The 24,969-nt window shown below is 40.9% G+C and overlaps 1 protein-coding gene across 1 annotated transcript in view; it reads right to left on the bottom strand.

The window, feature by feature from the left end:
- Positions 1 to 21,943, bottom strand: part of LOC149461693 (uncharacterized) — a 28,216-nt gene extending 6,273 nt beyond the window's left edge. Inside the window, exons 1-4 of the mRNA XM_089677936.1 lie at positions 21,747 to 21,943; positions 14,926 to 15,060; positions 7,008 to 7,042; positions 4,335 to 4,482 (exon numbers count right to left, since the gene is read on the bottom strand). Coding sequence (XP_089534062.1) covers positions 4,335 to 4,482; positions 7,008 to 7,042; positions 14,926 to 15,060; positions 21,747 to 21,855 — 427 coding nt within the window. The 5' untranslated portion in view covers positions 21,856 to 21,943. The remainder of the gene's footprint in view (positions 1 to 4,334; positions 4,483 to 7,007; positions 7,043 to 14,925; positions 15,061 to 21,746) is intronic.
- Between the last annotated feature and the right edge of the window lie 3,026 nt (positions 21,944 to 24,969).

Genomic DNA, 24,969 nt, shown 5'->3' with positions numbered 1-24,969 from the left:
TAATGGCTACAGGCTATGGCCTTATTAACACAGGTGTACCGATCCATATGCCCATGCAAAGGGTTGTCCATAGCCACCCAGGATGACCAGGTGCTCTGTGGAGGGCTGTACAGACAGCCTGTTGATATCAATGATAGGTCGCCAACTGGTGACATGGACCTACATGGACCTCCACATGCATCACGGAGTGCATATCTGCTCTGGTCTGATGCAGAACACAGTCTGTGTGCGTCTTGATCCGTGCATCAGAACCACATAGATGTGCACTCCAGGATGCACATGGAAGTCTATGCAGGTCTGTTCAGCTGGTGGCCTATCAATTTTTCAGCATGCTACTTCTGGATCCCAGGTGGCCGAAGACAACCCTTTGCACTGAAATATGGATCAGTACACCCGTGTGAATGAGGCAGGGCTTTTTTCCAACAGGAACGCAGTTCCGGCACCTCCAGTACTGAACACACTGCAAAAGCCGGGAACATTTGAAGGAAAAGAAGTGGAATATTCTGCAATGGCCGAGTCAATCACCTGATCTCAACCCAATTAAGCATGCATTTCACTTGCTGAAGGCAAAACTAAAGGCAGAAAGACCCACAGACAAAGAACAACTGAAGACAGCTGCAATTAGAGCATCAGAAAGGAGGAAACCCAGTCTTTAGTTATGTCCATGGGTTCCAGACTTCAGACAGTCATTGCCAGTAAAGGATTCAACACAATATTCAAAATCAACATTTTATGATTATATTCAATTGTCCAATTACATTTGGTCCCTGGGATGATGGCTACTCTTAAGAGCTGCAATTCCTAAACCCTTCCTCCAATTTGGATGTACATACCCTCAAATTAAACCTGAGAGTGTGCACTTTCAGCCCATATCCATTATATAACTATAGCTTGAATAATTTTTGGTAAATTCCTGAAAAAACTAAAATTGTACCTGTGTCCAAATATATATGGACCTAACTGTATGTACTGGCAAGTGTCATGGATGCTAACTGCTGGGGGATCACTCGGGAGATCTATTTTTGTGTGGAAGTCTATTGTTGCTGAGGAGGACTATTGTTGCAGGTGGGGGATCTGTTGTTGCTGGGGAGGGGGGGTCAATTGTTGCTGGAAGGGATGTACTGTCGAGGGAGGGTTTTTTTTGTTGCTGGCTTATAGACAATGTATTGATGCTGGCTGCTGGGAGTCTATTGTTGCTGGGGTGGTATTTTGCCATGGGATCTATTGCTGCTGGGGAAATATATTGTTGTGGTGGGTCTATTGTTGCTGGGGGGGTCCATTGTTGCTGGGGAAATATATTGTTGTGAGGGGTCTATTGTTGCTGGGGGGGTCGATTGTTGCTGGGGAAATATATTGTTGTGAGGGGTCTATTGTTGCTGGGGGGGTCCATTGTTACTGGGAAAATATATTGTTGTGAGGGGTCTATTGTTGCTGGGGGGATCTGTTGTTGCTTGCTGCAGGAGATCTATTTTACTGCTTTTCTTGTTATTATTAACAAATCACATACAAATTATTAGCACCGCAAAATGATAGTTGGTTCTGCATTCTCTAAAAGAGAGGTACTGGGAATTGGGTCAAGGGTGGAACCAAGAGATGTGCTTGGAGGTGGATAGGGGGAAGGAGACAAGAAGTGACTGAGAAGGGGGGAGTTCCAGCACCTATTCTCTGAGACATGAGGCCTATAGGTAAATGTTCAGATTAATTCAGAAAGGCAGCCAACTCAAAGCAGATGTAAACCCAATCAGTAAAATCTCATAACTGAGATTCCCGTGCGGGCTGCGTTTTCCAGTGCGGGCGGCGTGCCATTAGAACTAATGACACCCTCCCGCGTGTCCGCATTTCTCTGTGCTGATGGTGTAGCTGCACGGATTTTTGTGCGGATCCGCAGCGGCACCACCCGCACAGATGTGAACTTAGTAAGTGTCCATGCACACATAGGCTTTAATCAGCATTTTTTGGCAGGATTGTTTTCTGGCTGGAAAAAAAACCCCAGAACTCGTGGGATTCAAAAGGAGTTTTTTAGCTATAAAAATGCTCTAACTCTGATAAAAGCTCAAAAACGCTAAAAAATGCAGCTATGTGGCATTTATGAGTGATTTTGAGCCTAAGCCCTCATGCACACGGGACGTTTTGATAACGCCGGTAACGTTAGCTGTGTAAAGTCATGTTAAAAATGTGAGTATTTCAGCTTTTTTAGCGTTTTTGCATTGGCGTTTGACGCATTTAGTGGCGTTTTCCCACGTTTGCATTTTTTAGCATTTTTTATCATTTTATTTTACCAAACAATTTTTGGGGGGTTCAAAAAACGTCCAAAAACGCCGGTTTGCTGTGTTTTGTGGTGTTTTGCTGCATTTTATAGCAAAAAAACTCCTCTAGAAACCCACTGATAAATAAACGTTCACGTGTCCAATAGAAAACCATGTTAAATGGAATGTAGTGTGTTTCTGTAAAAAGCACTAAAAAAAATGCAAAATAATTCAGCTTACATCATATAGTGCTGGTTCAAAATGAGGTAGAGCAGGGCCACCCCTAACTTTTACACACATACAGTTGTGCTCAAAAGTTTGCATACCCTGGCAGAAATTGTGAAATTTTGGCATTGATATTGAAAATATGACTGATCATGATAAAAAATGCTCTTCTGATCCGGGCCATTTGGGTGATTTCTGTTATCATTATGATTTAAAAAGGAGCCAAACAACTATTTGATAATAAATGGCTTCATATGATCATCATCCTTCAATAAAAGAGCATTTTGTGGCATGATCAGTCATATTTTCAATATCAATGCCAAAATTTCACAATTTCTGCCAGGGTATGCACACTTTTGAGCACAACTCTAGGTACACATGGTCTTAGCAACTTTTTAACATCATTTGTGTGTGTTTAATGTCTAGCCAGTCTAATTGTCCATTTTCCTATCTGTGCTAAGAATCTCCCAGGGGTTGTGCAATAACAATGCTCAGCAGGTTCAATGAAAGGATCTCTTAAAGGGGAGGAGTTAGAAGGTTGGCAGACCCTCCCCTGAGGATACTAGCAGTCTGTAAACAAGCTAAAGTGATGAAGGTCGTGTTTCAATACCTGCTTATTCATATGACATTCTGTATGTTGTGCCAGTCTTCCATTAACCACTTCAAGTCAGCACACTTTTACCCCCTTCCTGTCCAGGCCAATTTTCAGCTTGCAGTGCTGTTACACTTTGAATGAAAATTGCGCGGTCATACAACACTGAACCCATATGAATTTTTTTAGCCTTTTTTTGAAACAGATAAAACTTTATTTTGGTGATATTTATTCACCACTGGGATTTTTATTTTTTTTTGCTATATAAATGAAAAGTCAAAAAAGTTTGAAAAAAAGTGTTTTTCTTATAAAAGTTTGCAAATAAATAATATTTCTTCATATATATTGGCCAAAGTGTATTCAGTTATCTTTTTAGTAAAAAAAAAAAAATAACCCATATTAGTTTATAACCAAAAATTATAATTTTTCAAAAAAATAATTTTACATTTTTATTTTATTTTTTTAATATTATTTATTTTTTGGGTTTTTTTTTTTAACATACTGTCACCCTAGCAGTACAGTGTCACCATAGCGACTATTTGTGGGGGTGATGAAGAATTTTTTTTTCATTTACACTGATTGTTTTTAGCCATAAAGGCTGTAAAAGCAATCATTTCTCCTCTCTAGCTGCATTCTTGCTGCCATTGAGAAACACTGTGAGAGCTGTGATTGGTCACAGCTTGTCACATGGTACAAGGCTGTTGTGAATAGCCTTGTACCATGTGACCTCTGTGATCATTCACAGATTTCACACGTAGTAAGCAATGATGTCAGCAAGTGACATCTTGCTTACTACTATTCATGTGATCACTGATTGGCCAATCAGTGATCACATGATTGGGACCTCACACAGAGGTCCCGTACAGTGATTCATGTGATCACTAATTGGCCAATCAGTAATCACATGATCAGGACCTCACACAGAGGTCCCGTACAGTGATTCATGTGATCACTAATTGGCCAATCAGTGATCACATGATCGGGACCTCACACAGAGGTCCTGTACAGTGATCGTTGTGTGCTGCTGTGTCCTCCAGATAGCGGTGCAGCACACTCCCAGGGAGCGCGCACAAGCAGGGAGCGGGGAGGACGTTTATAAACAGCCATCCACCCCTGCACTGCTCCCTTCCGGCCGTTTATATACATGGGCCGGATGGGAAGTGGTTTAATGAAAACAAAATCTCCTCATCACACTCTATTAAGCGTTATAAATATTGTTTTCATATATACAGTACATAGTATATGTAAGTGACGGTGATATGAGACCTCACCTCGCTTTTTGGACTTCCTGGGTAAACCTTGTGAAACTTTCCTAAAATGCTTCCCTTTCATGGGACTGTGGTCTGTCAGTTCATCCATTTGGTCAATAGATTCTTCCTGATGAAAGCCAGGGTTGGCTTGTTCCTCTCGTATGTCATCCTGTAACAGCCCAAACATAACAGAACAGTTATCCTATTATCATGCATGCTGTAAGCGAACTTGGTGTAGAGCTATTACAAAGGACAGGAGGAAAAGAGATCTAACCTTCACATTTGGAAAGGCTTCTTCACAGTAAGAGCTGTAATAATGTGAAATAAACTCAAGAACTAGTTCTGTGGCCAGCTCAATAGATTGTCTTGAAAAAGAGTCGGATGCATTCCTAGATGCACAAAATATAACTGGATACTAACATTTATAGGTAATAACAGCAGGGATTGTTGAATCTCCAATATCTAATTGTTTTCTGGGGGATCAGGAAGGATTTTTTTCCCATCAGAGCAAATTGCTTTATTGGGATTTTTTGGTTTCCTCTGGATCAGTTGTGGATCAGCTGTCAGTACATGATGTGGGCCGGACATTACAGGCAGGGCGAGATGGAGCTGACAATTAGGTGAGTGCTGCTGTGTACTGAACTATTCTACCCAATGGTAAGAGGACGCTGGAAATGTCGGCTGAACATCCCTACAAATTTTCATTCATGTGATCAAATCCATAAACACAGCATAAAAAGTACCAGGTGCTAGTCATGCTTAAAGGGTAACTCCACTTTTGTTGCAAAAAAAAAAAACATTCCCCTCTAAATGTGTAGATTACAGGGATTCTAACAAACTTTGTTGCAGATTCCTACCTTTTGTTATTCTGAAGAAAACGCTGTTTGTTTCTCTGTATCCATGTGCAAAGTAAATCTAATGGGAGTGATTTTGTAATTATCAATCAGTTGCTGCACCTGTAGGGCGACTCTAATAAGGAAAATGGCAGGGTCTGCATCCCTTTAGACATGATTACTCTTTGGGAGTATCTCACCAAAACTGACATTTTTGTTGTAGGGGTTGTCCAAAATCTGACTTGTGTCTTGGTGGAGACTTCTGGGAAAATCAGTAAGCCAATCACTCAAGCTGGAAATGACATTTCTGGGGGGTGTTCTGAACACCATCTGCTACAGAATGTCTCCAGGTGGCCATATTGTATTTCATTTTACAGAAAATGACACCGCTGCAGATTGAAAAGGAAAGGTCATTTTTAATAACATTCAATTACAATATAACTTGTGCAGCAATTGTATATGCTTTATTAATTTTTGATATGCTATTGTTTTGCCATGAAGTGGATTTACCCTTTAAATATAATTCATAGTTCAACACTCAGTGTATTAACTGGACTTAAGGTGGCCGAATGTGACATGAATGACATCCAATCCTTGTAATTCCACCATGAATGTAAAAAAAAATCATCTCTGAATGGTTACATTGTAATTACATTTTTATTCACCCTTCTATGTCTTTGGCCAACTAAAACAGCAGTGTCAGGGGACAAGTTAAACCAATTTAATGAGTTTTTTTTCTTTCCTGCAGTTATGCCAAAATCAGTCATTTTGTTTAATTTTCCTCAGTAAAAGTTCTTCGTTATTTATTGCACCCACAAAATACATAGAACACCTCAAAGGTCATTAATAAGGTCAAGTGAAACTGAGAATTCTAATTTCCCCCAAAATTTCAGGAGATTTTGGCAAAATGCATTGAAGTCAATGCGGAAAGTGAAATTAAGGCGGTTCTATGAGCTTCAAATGGCTTATAAAGTATTGGGAAGCTCCAATTTTATGGGGGGTTTGTTTCACGAAAAGAAAAACCTGACATTGGAAAAAGTAAAAAAAAAAACGCAAAGGGACAGCGTAAAAACACCAATCAACTACAAAAAAGCCTCAAACACAAAGAACATTAATAAAGTAAACTGCTCTAATTGCAGAGGGTCACAAAACCTAAAGCAGATGTAAAATCTCTTATTATGAGACTATATGATGAGTGAAGCCAAATGTTGTACTCTATTGTAACTCCTACAGAGAAAAATAAAAAATATATATACTACAAAAGCCTGACTATCATACAATTTCATAAAAAGCATTGGATCCCACCTCAATATACCATATTATAGTCTACTGTGGAAATGCTGGTGGAATTGACCATGTCCTTGGTTCTAGACTATGGAAGAGGTGAGTTGCAACCCACCTTTGCACCCCCTGGCCACAGCTCAGCTCTGCACCCCCTGGCCACAGCTCACCTCTTCATTCCCTGTCTGCAACTCACCCCTTCACCCTGTCTGTGGCCCATCTCTGCACCCCGTCTGTGGCCCATCTCTGCACCCCATCCGTGGCCCATCTCTGCACCCTGTCTGAAACTCACCTGTAAAGTCACCCCTGCAACACCTGACTGCAGCTCACAACCATCATCAACCGGCCCTCTCTATAGTAACCTTCATCCACAACTGCCTGCAGCTCACCTCTGCACCCCCTGTCCACAACTGGACATTTAAAAAATAAGACCTACCCCGAAAATAGGACCCAGTGTGTTTTTTTAGCCAAAAATAATATAAGACAGTGTCTTATTTTGTGGGAAACACGGTACCTTTCACAAACCAGCAATGTGGTAGAACATACCTAACATAAAATGAGGTGCAGTCCGGGAACTTACCATTCTGTTCTTCTTTCCAAACAATTTGTTGTTGGCTGAAAGTGAAAAAGAACATTACATTAAATGTAGCTGTTGTTTTATGGTATTCTGTCTGCTGAAAAGTGTAGGACTTGTTCATTTCACAACTCTGAATCCATTCATTACCATAAGGAGTTGAGCTAACTTACCAGGATGTTACAGACGTACAATATAGGTTATTCTATCAAAAAAACTATTTTAAATTTTAAAAGAGTATATTATTATTATTATACAGTATTTATAAAGTGCCAATAGTTCGCTCAGCGCTGTACATTACAAAGGGGGACAGAACATGTGACAGAACAAATATAGACGACTCTATCTTACAACTAGGACTAACTCAAGAAATATAGGTCATTCTTGTATACAGATTACATATTTAACCTGAGTGTGTCCAAGGATGACCATGGATGAGTAAATGTCTCTTTGTGCCAGTTAAACTGAGTATACTGAGAAATTTGAATGAAAATATCCACCAAATATCTCAGAACATACATAGATACATAGTTAGACAAAAGTCCATCCAGTTCAACCAAAAAAAAAAGTTATATTCCTACACCCACAGTTGATCCAGAGGAAGGCAAAAGAAAAACCCCAAGATCCAATTTGCTCCTGCAGGGGAAAAAATTCCTTCCTGATCCCCCGAGAGGCAATCGGATATTCCCTGGATCAACTTAATTTGAATTTCAATCGAAAGTAGTTAAAAATTTGGTTTACTTTTAACATTCAGTTTTGGAATGAATGGACTTCACCACATGAAAACCGCATGCACAGTTAGAAATTTGTATGTTTGAGAAAAAATTCCATCCTGCTCCTTTGAATTTTCTTGCCACTGTGGTCGAAAACAAACATCAATTTGACTCCACTAATAATTAGAAAAAAAACACACGTTCTTACAGCATTCATACAAGGAAAAATGTCAAACAAACATTATACTAGTGGATACCCAGCTTTCAGCAGCTGACTCGCCCAACAGATTGAATTGGCAGTTATGGGTCACTATTTCTTGCCCTCTTCTCAATGAGAAATTTAGCAGGTCTCTATCAGTGGGGACAATTGGTTTTGACAAACGATGTACTCACTTGACTCCTCCATGGCATGCCTATAGATGGCCTGGGCCCAAACGTTGGATTAGGGGTGTGATCAAGCTGTTTGCAGTCATCATTACACTAACCAAGGGAACCATCTTCATCTTCTAGGCCACCCAATTATCTCTATAGATGTTCTGTTACAGTGTCAGCCCCCCCTCCAAAGTGATACTTTAGTTATCGTTGGAGTCAGTTTGGCTGGCTTCTGTTTTGGATACTCCAAGAACAAGGTTTCCCTATTATTCCTGCATCTATTGTTGTCCACCTAACAGTTTTTAAGCAGTTTTCCCTTGGGCAAAGGCTGGGAGATTAGGCAGAACCAGGGAGAGAGGTGGGTCAGACTGGAGAGGACCAGGCAACATCCATCTACTGGGCTCCTGCTCTCCCACTTCTGCCCCAGGGTTCCCCATCCTAGCCCCAGGAGAGAGGGAGCTTTACAGCAGGTCAGTGCAGGGCCAGGGTAAGACTTTTGCAGTTGGTTTACCCTTTGGTCCCTCCCCTCCTTACCCCTGGATAAATAGTAGGCCTACAGGGAGTGAGAACCTTTCTGCGGAGACACTAACAGCAACTGGTAGGGCCTGAGACCAAGTGTTCTTTACTGCTGATGGAAATGTGTTGGGGTCTGCAACCCATGAATAGCCATGTTGATAATTGAGGCTTTCAAGTAAAGAACGTTAACCAATCCAGCCTTGTGTTGCCTATTGAGCCTGAGAAAGTGGAGGCCAATGTCTGGAACCTTTTGGTGTGAGGGGGTGAAGTCGCACAGCCCGGAGGGTGGAAATAGGACCGGCCTCCGCACTGCCACCCACATATGAGAGTCATGATCAAAGGTATCGTATTGCCTAGAAGGTCAGTTAACATTGGGGGTCGTCTGGGCTGCTCATTATGGCCACGTGCGAGGCAGCCTGTCACCCGCTGACATGTTACTGCCCACCTTTATGTGCTCAAGCTACTCCTGTTATATTCTCTGTAATATGAAATAAAAACAGCAGGGGGAGTCAGAGCCCCTCATAATGGACACAACAGGGGTGCAGACATCCTAGGATATGATGTGTTACAGCTGCAGAACACCTTCCCCTCTATTCTCCTCCATAACATAGTGTGAAGGTGTTCTACAGTCCACAGAGGTGATCTGAGCAGTGCTGATAACACTGCTTGGGATTTCCAGTCAGCTCACTACAGGAAATGATTGGCTCACAGATAAAACAAAACACTTTCAAAGGTATTGTAACACCCTGCTATAAATGTTTGATGCAGGATGTTAAAACCGCCCCATGTGGCAATGTCCTGCAGAACAGTGGCATTCACATATTGAAGAACAGTTCTACGGAACTTGTATGCTGAATCTCAGGACTTTACTGAGGAGCAATGCAATAAGAAACTACATTTCCCAGAGGAGCTGGCTGTGGGCGGGGGGCTTTATTATAGCAAAGCCCAGGAGACTGGACCGGAAGTGAGAGGGGAGAAATCTAAAGAGAGCAGTGTGCTGATCACCTGAGAACCGGACCAGGCCGCGGGAGGAGAGAGAAGGAAGGCAAGGAGAATCTACTGATCGCTGACCTTGCCGCTTGATCCAGAGAGCTGATCTGCCAGCAGGTGGCTGAAAGTAAGGGCTCATGTACACTGCAGCTGCTAAACTGACGTTCCGGAGCTGTTGAGCGTTTTTTTCAGCAGCCCCTGAACTCTCCCTAATGTTTTCCTATGTGTCCGTGTACACATCGTCGTTTACAGGCAGTTGCGTTTACAGTCGTTTTTTTGAACGCACCAAACTTGCGCTCAGGAGTAGATTTTACCGGCATTTCAAACGCCAAATACTTGTAAATGTGTGTAAATGCTTCTAAACGCAGTTAACCGCATTTATAAGCGATTGCGTTTAGAAGTGTTTTTTAACTGTTCCATGTCCAGATGATGTCCAGAGCCTTATATGCATCATCAGAAATGCATGCAAAGCGTTTTCCATGTATTCAAATGGACTTAGTACACCAGCGCAGTCAGTTCCAGGTTTTGCGCGAAGGAAAAAATGGTAGAACCTGCCGCATTATGCTCATGATGGGATCCATAGTGAATACAACCAGAAAAGACAGGTCATCACAACACATACTGCTCTCTCTGCTTCTGCTCTCTATTACTCACAAAATTTCTGAAATAGTTAATTATTTACTATTTTTCAGTGCATTCTGGGAAAGTCTCCTGAGGTAATCTTTTAAAATTGTATCTAAATGCAAACGCGCATAAACGCGGTATGCAAACGTGGCTAAACTGACGTTTTTTAATCTACATTTTCCAGCAGTTTCCATCGTTCAGAAGAGTTTTCCAAACGCCCCGTGTACATGAGCCCTAACGCTGCAGGCAAGACCAGAGAGCTTGAGTGGCCCCATCTGGAGAGAGAGAAAGACTGCAAGGATCCGCCAGATGCCATTCCTTGGGTGAGAGAGTTCCAAGCCTTGCCTAAGGAAAGAACACTGACACTTGCTCCATAGTTGCTATTTCCTCCACACAGTTGCTGAGATCGCATACAGTCACTATAAGTTGCGGCCTAGTTTCTCCAGCTGATATTGCTTAACCACACTTAACACCAGCACTGATAGGACAGCAATCCTGCAGGCCGAACCATGGCCATGTCACTATCATCATCAATTTACCCTTTTAAAGAGACCTTTTCCTATTGTGCCAATAGTCTTGCAGTCCAGAGAGGGGCTACCCTGTATCAACAATTACTTGCTCAACATCTTTTTTTCTTCAAATCTACTAGTGACCAGTGCACTTAAAGGGACATTACACCAGTCCATTGCCACTTTAAGGAGGAGTGCTGTTTCTTGTTTGCTTTATTGCACCATTCTTCAGAGAATCACTATTCATTGTGCACCAACTGGGCCCCATCATGCATGCAGAAGACTCTTCACTGCACTTAAAGGGACATTGGTTACTTCAGGGGTAAAGAGCTCTTTTATTTCAAGCTAAATTCCTGCCATCAGGTCCTGAGGGCCCAAGGTGGCCTAGCCTTGCCTTTTTTGATAGTTCTCGTTGCTCACTGGGGACTATAAAGCCCCTTCAGGTTAGTTTCTGAGAAGTAGGCCTGCTAATACTATCTGTGGCTCTGTGATAAGTATTGACTTTTATTTACAGTTGACACAAGTAACAACTGACTCTGCATATGCTGATTTTGTTTATGCTGTGTAATCAAACTACATGTAAATCTGCTATAAACCTCTTACCAGTTTACTCCAATCAGTGTGTGCGTTTACTTCCTGGTGGTAATTTATTCCGGGTAAGAGTGTACTGTGGTGTCAGTGGGGGTTGGGCTTTCAGAGAGGGGTCCAGAGCAACAGGGAGCCCGAAAACAATCCAGCAACTCCTAAGGTGGTAGTGCATTAGTATATTTAACCGATCAAAAGAGAGCGAATAAGAAAAGTTCATTGTTAGGGTTTACTTACACTTTAATTTAAAGTGCAAGTAAACTTTCAAGTTTTATCCTACCCGGGATGTTTACTAGACTCTTGTTCGGACAGATATCAGTGAGTTATTCCTAAGAATTACAGGCCTACAATAAAAAAATGACATATTTCCATGCAACAAAATGTACTGCTTTGAGCACAGAAATACTGACATAATCAGACCGCTAGGGAGGTTAAGACACTGTGTAATTTGTCAGTCCTGCTTCTGATCAACAGCAAGCAACCACCAATTAAAAGCCATTATTACAAACTACATTGCTCTACCTAATAGTGACTTTCTTCACATGGTGCTGGAGGTGAGAATGTAATTTGCACCATTTATTAATATCTAAAAAAATTTGTGAAGGAACCTGTGGGTGAGGAAGCATGGTCTCCCACCTGAAAATTCTACAAACTCAAAAACGTTGATGAGAGCTTTGCACTAGGAGGAACCTCTCCAATATGAAACCAGGTACCACCATCAGTTGCTGAAGATACTCTTGCTATTTTGGTACTACTGTACCTAGTCCAGGAAACAAATTTTGCTCCCCTCCTTACATCTACTGGTCGGATGATTTTGTAGTACCTTACTCCATAGTTCTGGCAGTGTCGATGTCAAAAATTTCCACTCTTTCTCAAATCCCTCCTTCTGTTGGCAACTTGTCAAGAGTATCTTCAACAACTGTTGGTGTGACCTGGTTTCCCAGTACTGGCAGTGTCCGGGTTCTGGCAGTGTCCACCATATTTTCACCCTTGCTCCCATCTCTCCTTCTGTTAGCTACTTAGCAAGAGTTTCTTTAGCAACTGTTGGTGTGACCTGGGTTCCCATTGGGGAGGTTCACCATAGCGAAATACCTTGAACAGGTGGATGTATACGGTCTTTAGATATTGATAGAGTTTGCAAGGATAAACAGATTTGCCTTGGTACCAGTGAAGTGTGATAAATTTGAAGATTTGAGACCTAATCACCTGATAGAAGGGCCCAAAGTTGGTCTGCCTGGTTTAACCCTTTGAGGACCGTAAGGTTTTGGAACGCCAAAAGAATCAATTTTTTTGTTTTTAAAGTTCGTACACTTCAGTTGCTGTAACTAAGCCATTTCATGAAATAATTGGCAAAACGCTAGATCCATTTGTTGTTTGTTGATAAGAACTAATATTTTTACTCAAACCAAAACAAAAAAAGAGTTTTAAGTTCTTAATCAGATGATACACGCAATTACAAACATGGGACAAATACGTCCCTTGGTCCTCAAAGGGTTAAGACCAGTCCAAGTCTTGTGTCTAGAGATGGAAGTGATAAAAATAATGATTCTGAGGTTTTTTTTTATTGGAGTTTAGGGAGCATTAGATGCATTCTGATTGGATACTAGGTGCAGCACAACTACTTTTCCTTTCTGCTTGTTTTTCTTACAGAAAAGTACAGTGTAATATAAAAAAATTAAAAACAAGGGTTGATCACATACAGACAATAGAAGTACACCATTCCAACATTTCAAGTTGATAAATTGTCTGTAGACTGATCAAACATTTTCCTTGATTACTATGCAGCTATGCTGCCATATTGGGCATCTGACGCAGCTTGACGTCTTTCTAAAAGTTTTGTCAAAGCAAGGCAGAACAGTAGAAATAATGTTTGGAAACAAATTACTGTATGTTCTTTCCCCTTGTAAAAACTCCTTTGTTCAACTCTAACAAATATAACCTCCTGACCTTGGACAATGGATGCTAAAAATGTCTTCTTGTTTTGTCTTTATCAAGATGGTTGGCATTTTTTGAACTTGATTCCATTTAATAGATGGATAACGTGGCTGTTCTTCTCAGAACGGCCCTGTGTTCTAGTGCTCTCAGTGTACATAGTCTGACATTCCTGTTATTTAAAAATTCAGTCTCCTGGAGATCAGGAGGAACGCCATAGAGGAGTGTGGAGTGAGTGCCCCAGGAGTTCACAATGAGAGGATGTGCTTGACATGTTCACCTTCTCTTGGCAACAGGTGCCCATACAACGCAGCCGAATCTTTAATTTTGGCAAATCATAAGTATCTGAATGTTTATTGCCTTCAAATTATGAGGATGGCATGACAAGGGGTCAACCATAGATACCCTACACAGCCAGGAAAAAAATAACAGCCATGAGGTTTACCAAATCTTGAGCTGGGTGACGCACTGCATAGGCCCTTATCAAACCACAACTAGTACACTTTTCCAGTTTTTGGACACTTTCTACAAGTTAAAGTGGTTGTAAACCCTAACATTTACCCAGAGAAGTGACTGGCCGGAGGTAATACACAGAGAAAAAACAAACCCTTCAGCAATAGTTGTATCTGTTTATCTTCTCTTCTCTTTATCCTTTCAAAGTGCAGATTTTATAAAGCTTATCTGAGCTGTCAGAAAAAAGGAGCTGAGAGCTAAAATTACGCTCTGTGAGCTTAGTGAGGAGAGATCTGAGAGTTGACTGGAGGGAAGGGACGTAGGTCCCTCCAAACAGTACACAAGAACAGAGCTGAGGCTGTCAATCACAGGCTGTGCCCACCCTTGTCACCATTTTTCTTTTGGTATCAGCAAAATCAGAAGTGATTTAGGCTGACTGCAGAGGAATAAAGCAATAGACCGAAATGACACTCAGTGTTCTGGATTGAGATAAGCACACACTATAAAGGGCTATACTTTGTTCGTATTTCATGTCTTTATCAATATGTGAGTTAGTTAAAGTATAACTGCCTGCGAAGGGGCACATCTCTGCCAGGGAATGGGTGGGCATAGTGGTGACATCATTGCCCAAATATATTTTGCCCATATTGACATATTTTGACAATGATTTAAGTCCTCCATGTGGTCAGGGATTCCTGTCCATGTAAATGAATGGGTAGGATACCATCAATGATTGGTATGGGTGCAGCGATTGCAAGCACCTGCTGTTTCCTTATCAAGCACTGATGTCCAAACAGCCAGAACTCACTCCAAACTAAAGTTCAAAGCGAACACTGAGCTGATCCCTATCCAAAACTAGAAGAAAAAAGATTGGTCAGGACCAGGGGCGGACTGACCATTTGGAAACTCGGGCACTGCCCGAGAGCCCGAGGTCAGTAGGGGGCCCCATGAGATGCCCCTGGTACCTTTTTCATAGGCTTTTTTGAGCTTGGGCAAGGACACGGGGCCCCATGATCCCCTATTGCCCGGGGGCCCCATGAGTTGTCAGTCCGCCCCTGGTCAGAAAATAAATTTTAAGGTTTTTCTGAATTAAAATATTCCTGCATTTGGCTTACAGAGATATTTGCTTTAAAAAAAATAATGTTCTAGACAGTTATCAGGAGACGTTCATGAAGAGGCTGAGACCAGCTACCCTATACGGTGGCCATAGTAGGGAATGGGGAAGCTTACCTCTAATTCCAGTGATCTGAGCTGCAAATCTAGAACTGGCAATTCTTTCTGCTTTCTCCAATAAAGCTAAAAAAGTCACAATTCTATCGCGCTCGTCTGTCTCCGGGCGTCCTTGTTCTGTCTCTTCTGATTCCTCTAATGAAATAAAAACAGACAACCGAGACTGAGTTTATTCTTGACAGATACACTCACCGGCCACATTATTAGGTACCAGGGGCAGACTGACCATTTGGGCACTCGGGTCAGTAAGAGGACCCATGAGATGCCCCTGATACCTTTCATCTGCTTTTTTGGGTGTGGTTTAAGTGTGGGCAAGGACACAGGGGCCCCATGATTTCCTATTGCCTGGAGGCCCCATGAGTTGTCAGTCCACCCCTGTTAGGTACACCTTGCTAGTACTGGGTTGGACCCCCTGTGCCTACAGAACTGGCTTATTTCTTCCTGGCATAGATTAAACAAGGTGTTGGAAACATTCCTCAGAGATTTTGGTCCATATTGACCTGAGTTACTTTCTATCATCTCAAACCAGTCTGCCCATTCTCCTCAGACCTCTGACATCAACAAGGCATTTCCACCACACACCTGCCACTCACTGGATATTTTCTCTTTTTTGGACCATTCTCTGCAAACCCTAGAGATGGTTGTGCATGAAAATCCCAGCAGATCAGCAGTTTTTGAAATACTTATACCAGCCCCTCTGGCACCAACAATCATGCCACATCAAAGTCACTTAAATCCCCTTTTTTCCCCATTCTGATGCTCAGTTTGAACTTCAGCAAGTCATCTTCACCATGTGCAGATGCCTAAATGCATTGAGTTGCTGCCATGTGATTGGCTGATTAGCAATTTGTGTTACCAAGCAATTGACCAGGCGTGCCTAATAAAGTGGCCAGTGAGTGCAAATTCATCAAGTATTTTTTTTTTTTTTTTCAATTTCAACATAACTTATTTTATTCCATTGGTGACTGATGATGAACGTAAGCTGCATTGTTATATGTGAATTAACCAGACAGGAATTTTCAGAGTGAACCTCAGGAAAACAGATACATTTCTGTTCCTCCATTCCTGAGAATTACACAGCTCTGACACACAGCACAGTCCCGTCCAGCAGGCAGGAGACCTGAATTTTTTTTCTGCTGCAGTGAAATAACACTCTGCCCGGGTTCACACTTGTGTGTTGTGGCATATCACATGCGATCTGTGTGTGGTGCGATTGGAGCCGTACATTTTGTAACTTAACATACACACCCGCAGCGGTTCGCATGAACGGAGTGCGATTGTGATGCGGTGCGGAATGCACACAGAAAATGCTGTGAATTCTTCACCTCAGAGTGAGCCCAGGCTCAAAGGTCTTGTTCTTCCAGTGAGGGTGGGGGAAGCAGAATACTGCTGAGCTCGTCTCTCTGTCACTCTGCTCTCTCCTCCTATCAGCATTCTTGGACTCAAACAACTGATTAACTCTTTGTGCTGCTTTTCCCTCCCTGGGTCTGAACCCTGCTGTATAGAGGGCTGCAAGAGGCGGATACCAAGTCAAATACAAGCACTTACACTTCTTCCATTAAAAAAAAAATAATGTAAGAGTGTATTCATGGTGACAGAGCTGCAGCAAATTATGATTTTATATCTGCCTGGAGTTCAGCTTTAAAAATATATTCTATAGTCATGATTTTCATTATTAGAAAAATAACATTGAGGGGTATATTTATAAATTAGTGAAGCTCACATTCACTGCAGGTGAAAAAAGGAACCACTGTGTATTTAAAACACACATGCACCAGAAGGATACATCTTCAGTGTAGGTTTGGTAAAAATCATATTACGCTAGAATTAAAGTGTTACTAAACCCACAACAGTAAAATCAGTCTGTATATGTAATAAAGCATGCTTGTTATACTTACTGTGGAACCTAAGGGTTAAGCCTATGCATTGTGGAAAAAGGCTGTTTGATCCTGTCTTCTCTGATCCTCCCCTTCTTCTACTGTCCCCAATCCATCTGCTGATAGTACAGAGCTCTAGGAGTCACTCTGCACATGCTCAGTTTTTTGTGTATGGCTAGAGAAGCACAGGGCCAATCAGAACTCTCCAGACAGAGGGCCAGGGGTTATGCAACCTCATAGGACAGTCAGAGCAGAATGAAAACTCCTCCTACAAGCTTTAACCAGTGCTCAGCTGGACACTGATATAAGTCACAAGACTGCTCTAACTGCTGATGAGAAAATGGATTTAGCAGTTTATATTTACTAAAATAATTGCATTTCCATGTTCTGTGTACTGTGGCAGACCAGATATAGTGAATGCAGGACCCTGGGTTTGGTAACACTTTAACTAAGCACTGCACAAGCATGTTTCAAAATTAAATTAGCATAATTGTAAAAAAATTGTGTAAAAAATTCAGTAATATATTAATCGTTATTAGCAAAATTTTGCTTTGTGTATAATTAATTGAAGAATCTCCACAGAATTTTTTAAAAAAGGATTATTATTATTATTGTGAAGATATATATTATTTTTATTACTATATTAGTAGTAGTAGAAGTACATAAAAAAAGATATATATATATATATATATATATATTTGGCTGCTTAAACAGAAATGTGTAAATTAAATGAGAAGTATGACTGATTTAAAAAAACGAATGATTGTTTATTTAATAATTTTGTTCTATTATTGTAAGTGGTTGATGCATGTAATAACAGCATTTAGTGTTTTAATTTGTTTTTCCAATATTATCTTTATTTATATTTTCTTCACCTTTACATGCAGACCAAGCTGTCCTGCAATTTCAACAATTACTAAACTAAAACATTACAAGTGGCATTTAATCAGTTGCAGAAAATGTTTTCTTTTTGGTTTTCTTTTAAAGAAGAGTTCAACTTTCTAAGTACCACTGGAACATTTGGTGTGCATGCAAATGTAAAAAACTCCAAAACTATATATATATATATATATATATTAACAAAAGGCTTGAGAAATTATGAAAATCAACTTACTATTATTACGTGTATTAACTCTTATTAACTCTTGTGTTATGATAGTGTTTTTAACCAGAGAGTATACAATGAGTTAAAGTGTGTCTAAACTAAAATGTAAATTTCATTGCAGCTGCATTATTTTTTTCAGTTTCTGTCTTTTTTTTAGCCTGCTGATCCTGTCAATAACACATTTCCTGTCCTAGGCTGACAATGCTCACTCCATGCTGCAGCCACAGAGAAGCAACCTTGTCACCCTAGGACAGGTAGTGTGTTAAAACTACAGAACTCCTTCCCCATAACATAGAAGGAGATGTTTTGCAATCCATAGAGATAGCTGGGAACAGTGTTATCAGATAACAGTGCAGAGAGCATAAAAAGTCATCAGCAGATTTTTGGTGGAATCAACAGGTGTTTTTTTTTGCACAGATTTAAGAAAACACTTCCAGTGGTATAATGTGTAAGGTAAATTCTACCGGCTTGGAAATATCAGTATGTAAATGCATAGAAAACTGGCTATAAATCCCATTTCAGTCTTTGCAGATGACACCAAGCTGTGCAGTGGAATAGCGTCCTTACAGGATGTCTCTAACTTAAAAGCCGACCTCAATGCTCTGTGTAATTGGGCATCTATTTGGCAAATGAGGTTTAATGTTGATAAATGTAAGGTTCTGCACTTGGGGGCTAAGAATATGCATGCATCATACATACTAGGGGGGGTACAACTGGGGGAATCAATGGTGGAGAAGGATCTGGGAGTTCTGGTAGATCACAAGCTTAATACTGGCATGCAATGCCAAGTTGCAGTTTCTAAAGCGAGCAAAATCCTCTCTTGTATTAAAAGAGATATAGACTCCAGAGAGAGAGATATCATATTACCCCGGTACAAATCATTAGTAAGACCTCATCTGGAATATGCAGTTCAATTTTGGGCACCAATTCACAAAAAAAAACATTGGGGAACTGAAGAAGTACAGGGAAGGGCAACCAAACTGATAAGAGGCATGGTGGAGCTCAGCTATGAGGAAAGATTAGAGGAACTGAATTTATTCTCTCTTGAGAAGAAGAGATTAAGGGGGGATATGATCAACATGTATAATACATAAGGGAGGATATGATCACCATGTATAATACATAAGGGGGGGGATATGATCTCCATGTATAATACATAAGGGGGGATATGATCTCCATGTATAATACATAAGGGGGGATATGATCACCATGTATAATACATAAGGGGGGATATGATCTCCATGTATAATACATAAGGGGGGGATATGATCTCCATGTATAATACATAAGAGGGGATATGATCTCCATGTATAAATACATCAGTGGTTCATATAGTGAACTCGGTGTAGAGCTATTCACCCTGAGGTCATCACAGAGGACAAGGGGGCACTCTTTACATCTGGAGGAAAAGAAATTTAATCTCCAAACACAGAAAGGTTTCTTCACAGTGAGAGCTGTGAAAATGTGGAATAGACTCCCTCAAGAGTTGGTTCTGGCCAGCTCAGTGGATTGCTTTATAAAAGTCCTAGATTCTTTCCTATATACACAGAATATAACTGGATACTAACATTTATAGGTAAAGTTGATCCAGGGAATATCCAAATGCCTCTCTGGGATCAGGAAGGAATTTTTTCTACTGCAGGAGCAAATTGGATCATGCTTTGCTGGGTTTTTGCCTTCCTCTGGATCAACTGTAGGTATAGGGGTATAACTTTTTTTTTTTTGGTTGAACTGGATAGACTTTTGTCAGCTGACTAACTATGTAACTATATATATTTAATAGACCAAAAGGGAGCAAATAAGAGAAGCTCATTGTATGGGTTTAGATATACATTTACATTTTTAGCAATCCTCAGAGTAAGTCCTGTCCTCATAAGAGAATGCTGAGAGCAGAATCTGCATGGGAAATTTAAACTCTGGGTGCATGGTAACACCTAGCACTTGTTTGCACAGCTCTAATGGAAATGGAATTGATTTATTAAAGGAACAGAGCAGCCTTTCTCAACCGAGATTCCATGGAACCTCAAGGTTCCTCCAAAGATTACAAGGGGTTCCTTGAGCAATAAAATTATTTTATCTCTCATTATCCGTTGCCATCAATAGCTATTTTTAGGAATGGCAGTCATTCCACTGATCTCAATGCAAAAGTGTCCTTCTTCCTCCGACTACTAACGTAAGAGGGTCCTTTTCCCACTGACCACTAATATAAGGGGGTCCTTCTCCCATTGACCACTATTATAACGGGGGTCCTTCTCCCACTGACCACTACTAAAAGGGGGTCCTTCTCCCATTGACCACTACTAAAAGGGGGTCCTTCTCCCACTGACCACTATTATAAAGGGGGTCCTTCTCCCACTGACCACTACTATAAAGGGGTCCTTCTCCCACTGACCACTAATATAATGGAGTTGTTCTTACAATATCCACTAATATAAGAGGGTCCTTCTCACACTGATCACTAACATAAGTGGGTCCTTCTTCCATTGACCACTAATATAAGCGGTCCTTTTCCCAATAGCCACTAATATAAGGGGGCCCATCTCTCACTGAACACTAACATAAGGGGGTCCTTCTCCCACTGCCAATTAATATAAAGGGGTCCTTCACCCACTGATCACTAACATAAGGGGGTCCTTCTCCCACTAGCCACTAATATAAGGGTGTCCTTCACTCTTTGACCATGAACATAAGGGGGTCCTTCTCCCACTGGCCATGAACATATGAGGGTCTTTCTCACACTGGCCACTAATATAGGGTGGTTCTTCTCCCACAGATCACTAATATAACGGGGTCCTTCTTTTAATGACCACTAATATAAGGGGGGCTTTCTCCCACTGACCACTAATATAAGGGGGTTCTTCTCCCACTGACCAATAATATAAGGGGGTCTTTCTTCCACTGACCAATAATATTAGGTAGTTCTTCCACCAACCACTAACATAAGGGGTCCTTCTCCCACTGACCACTAGCATAAGGGGGTCCTTATTCCACTGACCACTAATTTATTTTATTTTTATTTTGATTTATTTCAGGTACTTATATAGCGTAATATAAGGGGGTCTTTCTTCCACTGACCATTAAAATAAGGTAGTTCGTCCTCCACTGACCACTAACATAAGGGGTCTTTCTCCCACTGACCACTAAGATAAGGAGGGCTTTCTGCCACTGTCCACAAATGTAAGGGGGTCCTTCTCCCACTGGCCACTAACATAAGACAGTCCTTCTCCCACTGACCACCAACATAAGGTAGTCCTTCTCCCACTGACCACTAACATAAAGGGGGTCCTACTCCCATTGACCAATAATATAGTAGCGTCATTCTCCCATGGTCCACTAACCTAATGGACCAGTACAAAGAAAACCATAGCAAATATTACCTGGGAGATGTCCCATTTTATCCACACTGGGTATATGTAATAATTTTGCAGGGAGTCCTTGAGACATGAAAATTATTCCAAGGGCTCCTCCATGTTGGAAAGGTTAAGAAATTCTTGAATACACCTACATTTTCAAAGGTGAACATCTACTAAACCTAGTGAATGAATAGAAGCTGTGTTCACCTCAATCATCCAATCATGTGCAAGCAAACCTATATTTTTTTAGTCTCCCTTGCAGAAAGTGAACTCTGCTTCATTTTACTTACTAAGCTATGGGAACATTGGCTTCCTTAAGTAAACAGCCTCTGCTACTTTAGTAAATCAATCCCAATGTGTCCATAAAAATGATGACCTGTACTTTTGTAAAAAACAAAAATGAAGTCATTAAATGGTACTTTGGGCATCCTTGCTCTATACAAGCAATCCTATACCTGTTATGTATATTTTGCTATTTGCACATACCTTCTCTAAGTCGCAGAGCGTCATCGCGTCCCAGTGGAGCACAATGCACAAGTCGGGTGGTGGAGAAAAGTGCCATCGTGATCAGACTAAGAATTACTATAGCGTCCATGCCTTGCCTATCCGCTAAAATTGTTGCTATGTGTGAGCGCCTTTAAGGAAGGCTTGTCAGAACTTTCTGGCGCCAGGCGAGCCGCGGTCCCTCTTATAACCCAGTGTCCCCCCCAACACATCCAAGACCTCAATCAAATTCCACTTTGCTCACTCACATTTGTGACATTTGGCGGCCAGTCCCCGGCTCTTCTGTGTGGCTTTCATTGTGTCCTCTGGGTAATAGCCTTGCCAACGTCAGAGGCTCATTCTCTGCCTGTGCAAACAACATTAAATGTGTGTTATCACTGCTTGTACAGGGTCCCCCAGATGTGCGCGCAAACTGTGCAAAGGATTCTCTGATTCAGCTATCTGTGTTCCACTAAATATCTCAGGACCTTCATTGTCCTGGAACTGCATGCTAATAAGGGACTAATTGCCAGCAAGATTCAGGAGGCCCAATGACGCCAGCAGTTGCCACAGTAAATCTCTGAATCTGAGATGTATTACTAATTCAACCTGCGATCGTTAACCAGTTCAGCTTTCCCACCTGTGCCCCCCTATGGACCTTAAAATTCCACTGTGTGATGTTTTATTCAGCAATAACTTTGTCATTGCAAAGTAATACAAATATTGTTTAGGACATAGAAGGCTTTCTTTTGGTGATGTTGTCTCAAAAATGATAGGCTCTTCATTTTACTTTTTTATGCAATTTATAGACAAAAAAATAAAAAAAATGCAAGATATTATAAAAACACACAAAACAGACTCCATGCACTATATGGCCCTACCTACCAGCAAACCAGCACTAAAAAGTAGTTCCCACCATCAAACTTACAGGTAATAATTAAAATAAGTGCAGTGCTTAAAAAAACTAAAACAAGATATAATAAATGTGCAGCAGATCCAAAGTGACAAATTCACCGATTAGCCTATTCCATTATTTGATATTACACAGGATACAAAAAGGGAGTAACCTCCAAAAATAGGGACTTTTAAGGCACTGTGCTAAAATACAAAACAAGAATTAATAATATAATTATATATAATATATAAAATAATATATAAAATTATATTTATTGAAGTCCATTAAAACGGTGGACCAACAATTCCACCACTTAGTTAGTAAATAGTTGATAAAACATGACCAACAAATCACATGATAAGATTTGACGATTCCATATCCCATTTTTTTCTGCCAACGCATTTCACAGTCCACATCTGCTTCTTCAAAGGTTTTGCGGGGGTCATCTACAAAAACAAGTACATAACTTCACAGTAACAAATATATGTATGTCTACATGAAAATATTCCAACTATTAATACACATAACATAGATAATTTGTTGAAACTCTTACCACTGTATTCACTTAGATAACAAACTTGTTAGTGGTTCCAAAGCGATAATATACACTGATGTCTGCCACCAGGGATAGACGCTGCATCATATGCCCATATATCCATCTCCCCCCCAAAAAGGGGAAGAAGGGAGAAACCATGCCAGACACACAGAGGAGAGGAGGGGGTGAAGACCACTGCTAGTTATCAAATGTAAGAAAAGGTGAAAATATATAATCTTTCTGTTAAAGTAGTTTTAGAAAACTCGAGAAGACCAAAGACCAATATCCATATATAATGGCATATGCTCCAATAATTTCTAACGGGGGGGCAAAATATTATACTTAAGATAATTCTTCCAAAAATATAAGGAATGAGCTCTTTGCCAAAAACACCCTCCTAGAGACATACAGTATATCTAGCATATGGGTATATACTATTAACCCTCCCCCCCAAAAAAAAAACACACACACATGGGGAGAGTATCCCTCAACTTCACTTACCCCCTAAAGTCTGCCTCCAAACTTCAGATCCACAATTGATCAATATAGATATTGGCAAGAGCGCTCATATAGTAGAAATGAAAAGTTGAACCCAGCACCTGGTGGCCCATAACCCAGTCAAACGTCCCAAGAAAAAAAAGCAGCCCAGTAATCACATCTGGCTCCGTCGCCACCTCTCCCCTATATGGCCTCAGCAAGTGGGATGCCAGGCCCAATCCCCAGCGTCATGACACCGAGTCGGCCCGTGAAGTCACAATGTCGTCATGGAGGAGTGGAAGAGGACTCCAGTGGCAACCTGTGAAGCTCTGGTGAACTCCATGCCCAAGAGGGTTAAGGCAGTGCTGGAAAATAATGGTGGCCACACAAAATATTGACATTTTGGGCCCACTTTGGACATTGTCACTTAGGGGTGGACTCACTTTTGTTGCCAGCGGTTTAGACATTAATGGCTGTGTGTTGAGTTATTTTGAGGGGACAGCAAATATACATGTTATACAAGCTGTACACTCACTACGTCACATTGTAGCAAAGTGTCATTTCTTCAGTGTTGTCACATGAATAGATAGAATGAAATATTTACAAAAATGTGAGGGGCGGACTCACTTCTGGGAGATACTGTATATATATATTTGTTACTGTGAAAGTATATACGTTTTTGTAGACGATGAAGAAGCAGATGTGGACTGCGAAACGCGTCAGGTTTAACAGCAGGTTATGGAATTGTCAAATATTACCATGTGATTTGTTGGTCATGTTTTGTCCAATATTTACTATCTAAGTTGGTGGAATTGTTGGTCTACCGTTTTAATGAACTTCAATGAATATAATTTTATAGTTTATTCTTGTTTTGTTTTGTAGCACAGTGCCTTAAAAGTCCCTATTTTTGGAGGTTACCCCCTTTTTGTATCCTGTGTTGTAGTTTGGGATGTGGCATTCCTATCCCCTGAGTGATGGGTTATGCTCTTCTGGATATTATTTGATATTAACTTATATGAGGCATCGTGGCACCATTATTTTACTATTTGTCTTTGGTCAATGATTTTATAAGGTGTTTTAAATTTTAATTGTGTGGCACCCTCCTAGTTACACTAAGTGGAGCAAGATCCCTAATGGTTAGACAGGAGCTGAATAGCAGCTCAGGTGCAATAGCCAAATTCTGGTCAGAACTTAGAGACTCTGAAGGCCAGCCCACCTGGAATTTCTCCTTGCTCTGAGGTTTTTGGAGGAGGGCCTTGGAGGCAGTGGGTGGATCTGGGGAGTGGTAGGGTGCACCTTTGAGGGACCTCAGCCAATCC

This window comes from Staurois parvus, unplaced genomic scaffold, assembly GCF_062004578.1.
Source record: "Staurois parvus isolate SC_StPar_1 unplaced genomic scaffold, SC_StPar_1.0 ptg000195l, whole genome shotgun sequence".
Classification (NCBI taxonomy): Eukaryota; Metazoa; Chordata; class Amphibia; order Anura; family Ranidae; genus Staurois; species Staurois parvus.
This window is presented reverse-complemented; position numbering and strand designations above follow the sequence as displayed.